Genomic DNA, 14,353 nt, shown 5'->3' on the forward strand with positions numbered 1-14,353 from the left:
TTAAAAGAAAACTTTTATTACAGTGAAAATCCAATGGCTTTTAAGGCATTTCATTGCATATGATTTTGTTAGAAAAATACAGTATCATACATCATGCAAACAAATTATTTAGAAATTTCTTAATAACCGTATCCTTGGGTTATAATCTTTTAATAAGTAAGTAAAGTAGACTAAAAAAATTAAGAGATTAGTTTGGATAGGAATTGTTTAATATCAAGTTAAAGGACCGACTATTTGTAAAAAATCTTAATGAATTTAAAAATTTGGGGTCCCTGTAATATCAAAGATTTAGTTTCTTTAACGGAATTCGGGGAGGGATCCTTATTTACTAGAATTATTAATTATAGTGGCACTGTATACTGCGTTGCAATCGTCACACTTTAAAGAGTAAACTCCCGATTTAGAAAGGATGTTTGCTTTGTCCACTGTACTGACCAATTGGTTCTTTAAATTATTGACTGTCTTAACCCACATATTACTGAAACTATTTTTTTTTAGTTTTAGTTTTATTTATGAAAAATATTAGCAAATGTGGCTTATTTGACGACAAAAAAATACCAGAAGGTTAATTTTTGCATTAGGTTTGAAAATACGTCATGTTCTTTTAAAAGGACAGTAGTAAAAACCGGTAGGTACTGGAAAATAGAACTTTATTATTATTTGTTCAAAATTTACATTGTATGGAAGTTCTTGAAACATTCTTTTGGGTGCAATGGTATATTGCATTTTTCGCACAAAAATTGAGCCTTTTTCTTGCAGTGACCACAACGAGATTATTTTGCTTGATCAATAATTAAATGGTTCATACCGTCAAATCTTGAGTGTAAAACCGTAGTGGGATTCCGTCTTGTTGGGCCACGTTTGGTATCTTTTTTATAGGTTTCTAAAAGATTGCAAGCAATTTGCCTTCTAAACTCAAGCTGATCAAGACTTCCTTCATCTTTTCGGTGCAATTGCCAAGCGTTTTGAATAGCCATATCAATACCATGTACAACTAGAGGAAAGTACCATTTTTTTCCCCTTATAGAGATTCGATAAAGACTAATGTTTGGATCACTGCGGTTGACGCCGCCCATGAAAGAATTGTACTGCTTTATAACATTTAGTTGAGAAACAAAAATGTGTTTTTTTTTCATTCTGGGAGAAGCATTTCACTAGATGATGTGGTGTTACTGAACAAAAGACGCGATCGTAAAAACACTATTGTCATACCAACGACAAAACACAAATCCGGTGTCTTTATCTAGTCTGTAATCGTATGTTCCTCTTTCCATTTTTTTCATAGCTGCTACTGGGATTAGGGGGCATTTTAGTGTACGATTGTTCCTTATTGAACCTGTAGCGAATATGCCTTTAGTTTTTAGTTCATTTAGCAGGTGCATGGATGAAAAGAAGTTATCAAAAAAAAAGTGGAATCTCGTTTTTGGCCAACATGATTGAAGCACATCTGCATAGGATAAAACAACTGACGAACCAAGTCCCAAGTTTTTCTATAAAGCTGTTATCTGCGATGAATTGCCTTGATATGGTGTAAACCACACAATGTATCCTAGGCGAAGAGTACCCACCCAGAGTTTATAACTCCAGCGAATGGGTTTGTTTCGTATAAATTATTTCGTAGGGTGCCTTCCAAAATATGGTACCATGGCTTCATCTATGCTATGTTCTTGCTCGAAAGGAGCATGTTTTAGAAAATTTTTATTCAATGCGTCATATAATGGTCGTATTTTAGCAAACTTGTCCGTATTATTTAGATTATTATCACACACATGAAGAGCTTTCATTATATGGGTAAATCTATCTCGCGAAATAGCCTCAGCAACTTTGGTACTATGACTGTCATCACGATTTTCCCAATACATATATCTTTTTGGTAATACTACGTAGCCACTCAAAATAAGCACACCCACAAAACACCGAATTTCGCTATCTGTAACAGCACTAATCAAGTTTTTTTATGCCGCGTATGTATTGGTAAATGTAGTTATCATACTGAATAGGTCGTCGTCAAAGAAAAGCGTGAAGAATTGTAATGGAGTACGATTTCGTTTGGGTTCGATTTTTGGTCTCCAGTAAACATCCTTAGAATGCTGGTAAAAATCTCCAACAAGCCAGGATGCGGATGTTAGTTTTTCCGGAAATATTGAAGCATTGTTTTCTTGTATGCGTAGTTCAGAAAGAGGCATGTCTTCATCTGAATCCGATTCTTGAGCACTCTGATCTTGTTTATCAAAAATTAGCTCTACGTCATTTCTCAGCTGGCTTCCTGGTAAATGATCGATAGTTGTGACATCCTCGTCTCCTGAGTCGCAATCTGTCACATCATCATTTGCATTGTCAGGAGGAAAAATAATTATACCATCAGGAGGCGTTGGAATCTCATTGGTCTCAAGTTCTGCAACTAACTCGTGCAATTTTAATGGTCTCCTAAAAAAATATCAACATTGTAGTACATATTACTACTGTTCTTTTAAAAGAACAAAACAAAAATGGTCGTACGCAAGAATGTAAAAAAAACTCAAAAACAAAAACCAATATTTCCACTATAATTGCATTCAAGTAAATGAATTAACAAAATCATATTCCCTAAAGTGCTTAGGTTTAATAAGTAATAAAAAAACTTACTTCCAATCAGCGATATCCATGTTTCATAAAAAAACAAAACAAAACAATGCAAAGCCGGTACGTAAATAAAGTTATGGTGGGAGCGACTGATGAAATCTTTAAATAGATATGTTTGACAATAAATATCACAGGCGCCATCTATTAACGCTAAGTTAAAGTTATCGATATAGCGACATTTTATCGATTGCCTTTTAAAAGGACAGTAGTAATACCTGGGTTAAACACGATTTTTACATTTAGAGATTTAAAGAATCTTGCTAAATTTACGGAGATAGAACCAAAAAAGGACAAGGATCTAACTTTTTGAGTCGTTATTATGAACAATATTGTAGGTCAATTTATATTTATTTAAAAATTTGTAATAAATTTTGTCTATTAAATGAAGGGGAAATCCGTTGTTGAGAGCAATATGTTTTATAATATTCAATTCTTTAGCGAAAGCTTCTTTTGACAAAGGGATATTAAACAATCTATAGAAAAATAAATTAAAGGAGGCAAATTTATATGAGTAGGGAGAAGTTGAAGAGTACTGAATTACATTATCGGTAGTGGTGGGCTTACGATATATTTCAAAAATAAGTTTATTGTTGCATTTCTTAACTAGAAGGTCAAGAAAAGACAAACAACCATCTTTTTCTTCTTCGATTGTGAATGAAATGTTAGGGTGTAAGGAAACTGCTATGTAAAAACTGCCGTAAACTACGGTATTGCCAAATTATAATTCATAGTGATAAAGAGTTCATTAAACAGAAAGAAAATGCTTATTTAATAATACTGATTTTTTTAATATATATGTTTCCAAGCATTTTTTTAATAGATGTAAATAATAAAAAATAAATGAACTTTTGGTCAAAGTTAAAGCAGTGATATTTTATTATTAATCCGCCTTGACATACCTTAAACTAGTTATTCGATTGTAATTCTTGTTATATAATAATTACATACTTGTATAAATTGGCTATGTAAGAAAAAAGTTATGTCACTTGTGTTTAAAGTGTCTCGTGCCCTAACTTTTATGTCTTTAGGAGCATAGAAAACTCAGGCCAGGAGAGGTGTTAGACGACAAAAAGGTAAACCGAAAAAAGTGTCGTTTCAAATGTTCATCTGGAATGGATACGTTAACTCGTTAAATAACTATAAACAACTTTAAATTTAAAGATGCTTAAATTTTAGTTTAAATATGAAATAAACTTGCAAAGTTCTATTTCTATAATATTATCCACGAAATATTAATATTTCTAAGGTGACATTTAATTCATGAAGACGGTGCATGAACAAAAATAAGGAAATTTAAAGCATTTTTAAAAGCATTTGGACTATGCAAATATTATCGATTCACCTTGTAAATCCTATAGAGAGAAATATATTTTTAACCACATATTTACAAATTCTAAAATTTCCATAAATATTCTAGTAGACTTTTTATACTATTTTCAAATCATTTCAAAGTACAAAACCATGAAAATATAGGAAAATAGTTTATAGAAATTGATTAAAATTTACAAAAATTCACTGTACAATTATTATTCTAAATATAATACCAAAATATAGGTTTAAAGTAAAATATGTTTCTCTTTATGTAATTTAAAAATTGCACGACTCATGCACGACTTGATATAAAGCACAAGCAGCCCGCAATCGCAACAAAATGTGCGAGTATTACACTTCGTATACATATAATGTACATATTTTATTTGTTTGGCCATTAATATTTTTAATGTTTCCACAGGGAGGAAAATTACGACCGGGAGAGGTTCTAGATCCAAAGGTGAGATTTGTGTCATAGACACAAAACTGGCCTCTTGGTTTGATAATTTATGATGATTTTTCTACACCTAACATGTTTTCGTTGTAGTTTATTTTTGCTTAATTTACTTTCCTTGATTGATTTTTTTATTATTTTCTTTTAAAGCCGAAATCAAAACGTCCTGGGGAATTATCACCCAATGAAAAGCAGGTTAGAGGGAAATATAAATGTGGATTTAGAAAAAGTCAATAATAATTTATTTTATATGTATGTGTCTAACGTTTGTCAAAATATCTAAATTTTTAACTTAGAATTTTCTTATTGCCCATTTTGTAACATTTAATGTGGTAAATTTGTATTTTGATTCATGTAAATATTACTTGTTTTGTATATAGATTATTGGTAGAATCGTATCTAATAATGGTTTTAAAATAGCGCCTTTTTGTCCCGATTTTTTGTTTTTAATATAATATTATCAAGACTATCTGAACAGCTGCAATATTCATAAGTAAACGATATTTTTCACTGTAAGCAAAAACATTTTCGTTTCTGTACATATTATCTTTCACTTTTGTATTGATGTTTTAACAAAAGTTTCATTACGCTTTTTTTTACTGCCAATAATTTTAATAATTTATTTAGTGCATTACTAGTACAAATATTTTGACGTGATATAAAAGCCAAATATATAAAAATAATCTAAAAAATTACAGTTCTCTTACTAATTGTACGCACTTTAGTGCATAAATAGTAATTCTAGTAATATATCAAAAATAACACTTTATTTTATAGGACATAAAATTTAAGGAGAAATTTCAGTACAGTTTCTGTACATCAGCATTATCCAAAATAAAATAGTGTCCTTTGCTTAGTAGTAGTTGTTTATGTTTTTACAAGTGAAAAATAATTAAAGATATATAAAATATGTGTATTGCACGTTCAGATAATGGATGAAATACTATAGTCTTGATATTTTTCGTTTTGCTTTAGATAATAAATAACTTTTTAGAAGTTTGTCCAATTAAGCGGAAGTTTAAAAATCTTAATATATGGTCTATAAAAAGTCAGTTGTTACAAAATGAGAACTCAATATTAATTTATTTAGCAATATGAATAGTAAATAATTTTGTCTGAAATTTTACAATTGACTTTAGGGTATAGACTATAGTGTATACTCGCCAAAACTAACCACTATAATTGACTAATTAAACTAGTTTTAGTGATTAATGCTTGCGCTTAGTATGCTACACTGCTTTTGTGTTGGATGTGTTTAGTATTAACTATATACAGGATGTATCTTTATAAGCCAGTCTAAAGTAAAATTGATATAGTTAAATATTATATTTCTAAGAAAATTCTTAAAATCAACAATTAATAATTACCACAATACTCATCATATCTTTATTACAGTCTTTTGCATTTCTATACATCTTAAATTAAATGTAAATATTGTTTAAAGATTTTGGTTTAAATTAAAAAATATATATTTTTTTACATATAAAACCTCGTCTTAGCTATAAGAAATAATGACGTTAAATTATAAGTAGGAATTATATTTTTTTCTTGGCATTTGGGTTGTGCTTTACTACATATTATTTTTTTTGATAAAACCCAATTACATAATATATTAATATAGATACCTTTATGCAAGCTGTATTGGTTTGTAGTCAAAGTATAACTAGAAGATAGTCAAAGTATGATTAGAAGCTTATTAAATTCATTAGAAAAATAAATAGAAGCAATTAGTTAGTAGTTTCCAATTTTTTAAGCAAATAAACAACACTTTTGGGGAATTTTAAAAGAATATACATTTACCATAAAAGTATTGGCAAAATTATATAAGTATAAGATTTTTATACAGGGTGTTTTATAATTTATGGTCTAAAAATATAGAAAAATAATAATTTTCTCAGAAGTAAGTAGCCGGATTGCAAACGAAAGACCAGGGTATCCAGAATATTAACCTTTGTCTTCCCACGTTAGAAAAGTTACGTAAAGTCCCAAGTGGGGTACATTTGTACCCCATCATGAAAATGATACTACTGATACATTTACATGTTTTTAATTATACGAATACATAAAATAAACTTGTAACTCAATTTGTTGCTATCAAATTATAAAAAAACATAGTTAATTTTCTTTGCACTTAACACACTTCACTTCTTTTACATAGTGTTCCGCGCATACGAAATTTTGACACTCCTTGCAAAGTTGTCTATATTTGCGATCTCTATTTCGATCACAAAGATAACAACGTCGTTTTAATCAACGTGCACTTTTAAGTTTTCATGTTGGTTTTCAACTGGAGGAGACGCCAAGTCTGGAACAACATCGCGCATATACTGCCTTAGCGTCTTGCTCAAGCGTCCTGAGTTATTATATCTTCGTACAATATATTCTTTTACCAAAGATTCTCCTAACTGAAGCAAAAAATATCGTCGGTCGTCCTTAGATTTTTTGATTTTTGGATACTTGATGTCCCATAAAATAAAAGAGTTTAGTGCCGCAATATCTAATAATTGGCCAAAAATTGCTATTGGCCATCGATTGCAAATTCTGCGAGCAAAGTATTGCTTTACCATTTTATCTGTGGTGTCTACAGTACCAGTACCTTTGTATCATTATAATGAAGTATAATATGAGGTTTATTTTTAGATTTTTCATCTACAATAGTATCATCATGATGTTCCGTAGACAATAAAATAACTGCTTTGCCTTTGCTAGGTGTATAAGACACAATAGTATGTTCTTTTGTGAATGCAAACATACTAGAAAATTCAGGCCTTAATAATTTGGGTTGCAACTCGTTTGGAATGTATGACTTATTTTTTCTGAGGGTTCCACACAGGGTAAGTTTTTTTTCAGCAAGGTTATCTGCCAGTGGTAGACTTGTAAAAAAATTATCAGCGGTTACTGCATATCCAGTGCCAAGGGGTTCAACAAGATCCAGAACGACTCTCTCACTCTGATTTTTTTCTGGTTTGTTATTTATTTTACCAAGATAAACCTGTAAATTTGCACTGTACGAATTTTTACTATCCGCCATTGCCCAAATTTTAAGGCCATATTTATCGGGCTTACTTTTCATGTAAACTCGAAAAAGACATTTCCCCTTTGAAGGAAACAAGTTGCTCATCTATAGTAACATGTGACCCAGGTGAATAGGCATGATACAATTCTGAACAAACAAATCAAAAACTTCTCTAATTGGCGCCAATTTATCGTTTATCTTACGCTGAGGTCTAGTAGAATAGTCGTCAAATCGAATAAATGCTGTAAGCAACTGAAATCGATTACGTGACATACTTGCCGGAATAATAGGCCTGACATATTTCTTATCTGTACACCATAACATTTTTTGGGGCTTGGTCGCTTGAAGCGCTCCTTGGATCAGCAGGATTCCTAGGTACGCCCTGATTTCCGTAGAATCGGTAAGCTGCCAAGTTCGTTGCAATTTATGTGGATATTTTTCATTCCATTGTCTTATTACCTATAAGAAAATAATTCTTAATAAGTAACAGTAAAATAAAGAAAACTAATAATACTAATTAATAATATCAAATAAAATTTTAAATAAGGTCAATGAAAAAGGAAACTTACCTCTTCAGCGTTTCTATTCGTTTGAACTACTAATATATTCAATATATTGTCTGACATGAACAGTAAAAAAGCTTCAATTTCAGTGGTAAAATTTGAACTATACGGAGTAAGACCTTGTTTATTCTATATTATATCTTTAGCTCTTCTGCGTGTCTGAGGATAGGGAACTTTTGACCACTGGGTACCATCTTTAGATTTATAAAATAGATTTCCACCGTCCATAGACTCTTGCTGTACCTGCTCCACAGATGTGCCTTGACTGTCACTATCGCATTCAATAAGATCCGACTCCTCGTCATTTATTTCCGGTTACGTCAAATTCCCCTATTTCATCATCGGAGTCTGCATATAACAGCCGTTCTAATTCGGCATCAGGCCTTTCGACATTTTTGATTAAATTTTAAAAAAGCGAAATACCACAAAACTCGCAAAACTAACTGCTAAAACAAAACACTTCAATGGCTTTGAAATAAATAAAACAGTAAATAAGTCTGCGCACACTGCAACGATCACTCTAATCAACTAATGGTCGATTTTTAGAAGCAGCGCGCGCCGGATCGAAGTACAAAGCACCGCCAAGCCAGTAGGCGTGCATTCCCACGTGGGGTATAAATGTACCCCAGGCTATTCAAACAACTTTATTTTTGAAAAACCGATAAAAAAATGTGGTTTAAAAGGCAGTAAATATTTACAAAGCTTTTATTAACAGAAAATAAAATTATTCTCAAAAAATAAGCTTTTTTTGGGCAAATATGCAAGAAAAGAGATGTATGGGATACATTTGTACCCCACCCGGGAAGACGAAGGTTAAAGAATTTTTTTCCAAGTTTCTGTATATGCAGTTTTTCAAATTTCTCAATTTACATAATAGAAAACATCTTGTTATGTAAGTTTTTTAATGCAATTTATGAGAAACTGATTTTAAAACAAAAAAAACAATTAAAAAAAATATGAACATGAAATAATCAAAGTGTCTCCCTGCAGTTCTAATGCTTACCAAGCAGCATCATATAACAGTTCTTTAAAGATTTATATACCGGTATGGAAATGAAAGCGCTCACCATAGCAAATATACATTATCTAACTGGTCGGGCGCAGATGCACGTCCCAAAAAATGTCTATTTATATGCTCTACGATGCTTATGATTCCCTGTAGTAATACAAAAGTTTCTGATATTCAGCCCCGAATAGTTAAATATTTTAAAGCGTAATAAATTTAAATGTTATAAATTGCACATAACAAACCGAAGCGGCTGGTATTTTGTGAAGAAATGATGGAACGTGCGATCAATGATGAAGAGTCATTCTTTTTCCTTGATGAACATCAGAATCTATTTGTTGCGATTGGTTACTTAACTGAAAATAAATATTTAAATATGGCAAATAAAATGTAGTACCCTCAAAAGATTTATGTATGAGCCCGCATTTTAGGAAATGATTCCTGATCTCTGAGAAAATTTATGAAAACTTCATGCTAAGGTCGTGAAACACAATATCTCTGTATAGTTTTTATTTACGGCTGGAGGTTTGTCGTATGGCGAGACGGACCAGCCCGAGTGAAGCACTCCATCCTCACTATTACAGATGCTTTATCATACTGTATTATTTCCTATGTTCAGCGCTTTCATTTCCTTATATGGCCTTACGGGATGATGAATTCGTTCCGCCAATTTTTGTTCATTCTATTAGATTTTCCTTTTGTGGAAAATTGAAAAATTGCTCAGGAATCCACACATGTCGGTTTCTCATAAGTAGGCAGACAGGAAGCTCGCCTACTATATCTCTTTAATTACTACGACCTGGCGAATATTAGCCTAGAAAGATTAGTATATTAGCCAATATGTATAAGTCTAAATTATATTTTTAAGTGAGGGATGAAAGCAAATTATTTAAAAAAATTGGCTAGACTAACGACACCTTGTAAAAAATTTGTCTTGATTTCAAGCCTTCTAAATTATTATAATTTTAAATTTCGACTATAATTTATGAGATATCCTAAATTATAATGAATAATATTTGTTTGTCAATATTGTTTGCCGCCGTTATTTTGCCATAGCAGATTTTGGGTAAAAAAAACATTAAATATACTATGTGTCTAAGGGTCCGCACCGGACAACTTAGTAACACTTGAATCAAGTCAATTTAGTTAACATTTTCTTAGTCTAAATATTGATTAAACTATTTTTGGACTAAGGCAAGTCAGGTTAATTCGGGTTCTATTTTTATTTATACTTAGTAGAGCATTGTATATATATATATATATATTGTATATATATATATATATATATATATATATATATATATATATATATATATATAAAGTTTTCAAGTGAAGTCATTTATTTTAACTGCTTGTAAGAATCGTCAAAAGGAGTTGTATGAATGTACTAAAAATAACCTATATAAAAGTTGCATAATAAAACAGATAGGAAAACATCAAAAATTAGAATGTTAATAAACAATTTATTTATATTCTCGGCGAATGCCGTGTAAATTCTTACCGTTTTTGCTTACGTGCTATTACCGTGATCAAAATTTTTATTTTGAATGGTTTTCAGTACGATTCTTTAGTTTAATCAGTTGTATCATAGTGCGTGTTTCATTTGGATGATTATTTTATCTGGAAATATGGTCCATTTCTATGAATACAATGAACTAGTGGACATATTATTTACCTATGAAGAGTGTCAATAAAATGCAACCGCAACTGAAACTTCCTTTAAGAAATTCCTACGTGTGTTTGTCAATTTACTTATTAGATTGCGTGGCACAGGGCCACAGGGTATTCAAAAAAACCAACGTAGAGGCTACGCTGGAAGAGTTTTTTCCACCTGGAATTTTACAAATTAAGGAAGACATTTTAGAAATGGTCGAAGACGACCCAATAATGAGTTGATACTAGTAGATGAAGTATGAGTACAAATTTCTCATAGTAAAGTGTGGAAGATATAATACGACACGAACAGTATCCTTACCATTATCAACGGGTGCAAGCGTTATAACCTGAAGATTATCCTCGAAGACTTGACGTTGTATTTTGCCAGTGATAAAGCCACCAGTTTGGCAAAAATAAAGATTTCACTTTCTCATTAATTTTCCGTACAGACGAAGCCACACTTACACAAGATGGAGTGAACAATTTCCACAACAATCATGTTTGGGCAGTAGAAAATCCGCATGCTGTAATATGATCTAATTTTCAACATAGATTTTCATTTAACGTTTGGGAGGGTGTGGTAAATCGCATCTTAAATTTTCTTCGATACAATCTGCCACAATTATTAGAAGATGTGCTACAATTTGAGACAGAATATGTGGTTCCTACCTGACGGGCTCTTCTACATTTTAGACGAAAAGTTCATTGACATCTAAATAATGAGTTTCGGAATATATGACCCATTTCTTGTCCTCCTCGCTCTTCAGATTTAACATCATGTGATTTTTTCCTGTGGGGCTATTTGAAAGAGTTGGTTTATTATGATGGAGCAGTAAATACTCCAGAAGAACAAGAATGCATGGAAAATTCTTGTGATTTAATTCGTGAATACCAGCCTTTATTTTCAAAGCTAGTAAAAAGTCGTGGATTCGTCAAGCACTCTCTTATTATGCAACTTTTATAAAGGTGATTTTAGTTATTATAACTAACATCTTTTGACGCGCTCTTATGTAGTAATCTCTAGATATTATAGTAAATTACTATAATATCTAGTAATTTATTTTCTCACAATGTGTGAAAATAAATTACTCAACTTTGAAAACACCCTGTATATTTATCAAGATATATCTTATTGTATCTTGAACTATCTGGGATATTCACGATTGCAAAAAATTGATGCTTTTGCATACGTTAAAACCCAAACGATTAAACGGTTTGGATTAATTGTTTGGAATGAGAAAACCAGTTCTGATTTTTTATTGACATCTTAAAGGTGATTTTCCATATTTACACACATACCATATTTACGTACATGCTCAAAATCTAGGGATATTAAATTATAGAGATACCGTAATAACAAATTACTTATGACGTTATAACAAAATACTGATTTTCGTGAGAAAAACTGAAATTTATTTACAATATATGTAAAACAACAAAAAAATTGTAATCAAAATTTAACAAAAAAATAATATGGAATGTGACCTCATCGTGCATTGACTGTGGCTCTACAACGTCTTTCCATGCTAAAGATTAAGTCAAAAAAAATGAAAAATTCAAATCTTCTTGGAAAAATGCTATCCAACACTTTTGAAGAGCTTGAAACAGCTGATCTCGATTTTTAAACTGATTCTGGCTCTGAGGACGTTCTGTTCTTCCAAAAAAATGTGTGTAATTCTAGTTGTGTGTGGTGTGGTATTATCATCAAATAAAATAAAATTAGCACCAATATTTTAGGCGTATGGAACAATAATAGGTTTTAGATATTTCCAACGTAGCGGTCGGCTAACAAGAAATGATCCAGAAGATCAAGCTCAGTTCGACTTTCAAGAGAACTTCTTGTTTATACCATAATTGTGCCTCCTCTATAACTGTGAACCTTTTGTGTATAATGGATTCGATTTCTTGTGCCAGGTGCCCTCCATACTCTTCGAGAATCTGGATACAAGCTAAACTGAGATTCATCACTAAATAAAACATTTTCCTATTAATTTTGCTCCCAAGTGACTTGTTTCTAAGCCCAAGCTAGTCGACTGGCGCGATTCCCTCGATGTAAGGGTTGGCATTTCCAACGCCTTCGGCTTACTAGAAAACCTTTTCTTAACCTTCTGTAGATGGTATGTTTTGATTTTGAACAGTGACATTATGAGCCCCACGCAGATGAATTATTAATTGTAGTGCTGTTACTGTGTCATTTCTTCGTGTTTCTAAATGAACATATCGATCCATATGAGGGATAGTCACCCTTGGTCGACCCAAATGCCTTTTGCGTGTGGTTCCAATCTCCCAATAACGGCTCCAGAGGCGAGAGATATTAGTCTGAGTGGTGCCTATAGCGTTGGGTACATCGATTTGACGCATTCCAGCCTCAAGCATCGCCACAGCCCTTAACCTCTCATTATCTGCAAAATGACGTCTAGGCATATTTTAAACAATTTAAAATTATCGATATTGTGTATTTTAGGCATCTTTCAAAAGACAGTTTTTTGTTGAGTAAAATATTTGCATATGAATTTAAGTCGTATATTTACATCAATAACCGTCGTCATCAACCGTGTTACACTGATCAACATAGTTTAAGGTAAGAAAGAAATAGTTTAATTCAAATAATCAAAAAATTAGAAGTTAAATTTTAAAATATCCCTAGATTTTGAGCATGTGTGTATATCAAGAATATATATTAACATTAGCATATCATACAGGAGGCAATAAAATTAAACGATATATGGGGATTACTGAAAAGCTTAAATTTGCATAACTCATATTTTTTTCTTCAAATAATCAACAAATCTATTTATCTTAGTTAAAAAAAACTAATTTAGAAAAATTAAATGTCCCAAAACTTTAATGTCCCGTATATTTGTTAATACCGGATTTAACATTAAACAAATTGCGGTCTATCGCAAGGTATAATCCTTACATCCTCTAAATGTAAGGTATAATACTTTATAGTTTGGCAGCATTTTTCTAAGGCCTTTTTGGCCGCGTATTTTGCCCAAAAGTAGCTCTACATTCAAATATTTAAACATAGTCACACTTACAAAAATAAAAACCCAAGTAAAGTTATGAAAATAATTTGGTAATATCGTGCATGTCTTGACTGTCTGTTTTTTTATGAAAAGATTAAACAGAAATCAATAAACATTACATTGGTTTAATATACCACTCTTGTAAATTAAATCACTATAACTATTTTCAATATGTAAGAAAAAAACAATTGCTAATATCTCAGAAACAGTTAAAAGTAGGAATACAACCAGATATATCAAAGTGTTCAAAGGACTATAAAGAATATAAATATTGGAAAATAATTCATTCAAAAATCAACTTGAGATAGAATAAAACGTTATTTTTTCAACTATACCCAGACTTAAAAATGTTAAATAGGTATACTTGAAATATACCAGGCATAGGGATTCAATGTAATTCCCATAAAAATTCAATATCAAGTCAAATATCCACTCCGACATTTAATTCAACTGAAACGTAGAAAACTTGAATGCAATACTTTAAAACAAATATTTCAAATATAAGTTTATTCTATCCTGCAGTAGTGTTACTGAAATGGTAATATTAACAGACTATTATTAACACAATAAAAATTACTTTCAAATTTGATTTTTTTAATTCATTTCAAATAAAGGTGAAGAGGCTAAAAATTCCCTATAAAAAATTTACTTACTTACTTAGTCAATATTTTCGCCTCATGACAGCTTTACAGAACC

At 31.3% G+C, this 14,353-nt stretch overlaps 1 protein-coding gene across 13 annotated transcripts in view; it reads left to right on the forward strand.

Moving 5' to 3' along the window:
• Positions 1-14,353, forward strand: part of LOC126748994 (twitchin) — a 96,018-nt gene that overhangs the window by 22,689 nt on the left and 58,976 nt on the right. For 9 of the 13 annotated variants that reach the window (XM_050458569.1, XM_050458573.1, XM_050458574.1 and 6 more), the window contains one exon: positions 4,538-4,582. In XM_050458569.1, the coding sequence (XP_050314526.1) occupies positions 4,538-4,582 (45 nt within the window). Of the gene's footprint in view, positions 1-3,650; positions 3,696-4,354; positions 4,394-4,537; positions 4,583-14,353 lie in introns of all 13 variants that reach the window. The other 4 variants (XM_050458572.1, XM_050458582.1, XM_050458581.1 and 1 more) reach the window with 3 other exon arrangements.

Source organism: Anthonomus grandis, chromosome 22 (assembly GCF_022605725.1).
Source record: "Anthonomus grandis grandis chromosome 22, icAntGran1.3, whole genome shotgun sequence".
Taxonomy (NCBI): Eukaryota; Metazoa; Arthropoda; class Insecta; order Coleoptera; family Curculionidae; genus Anthonomus; species Anthonomus grandis.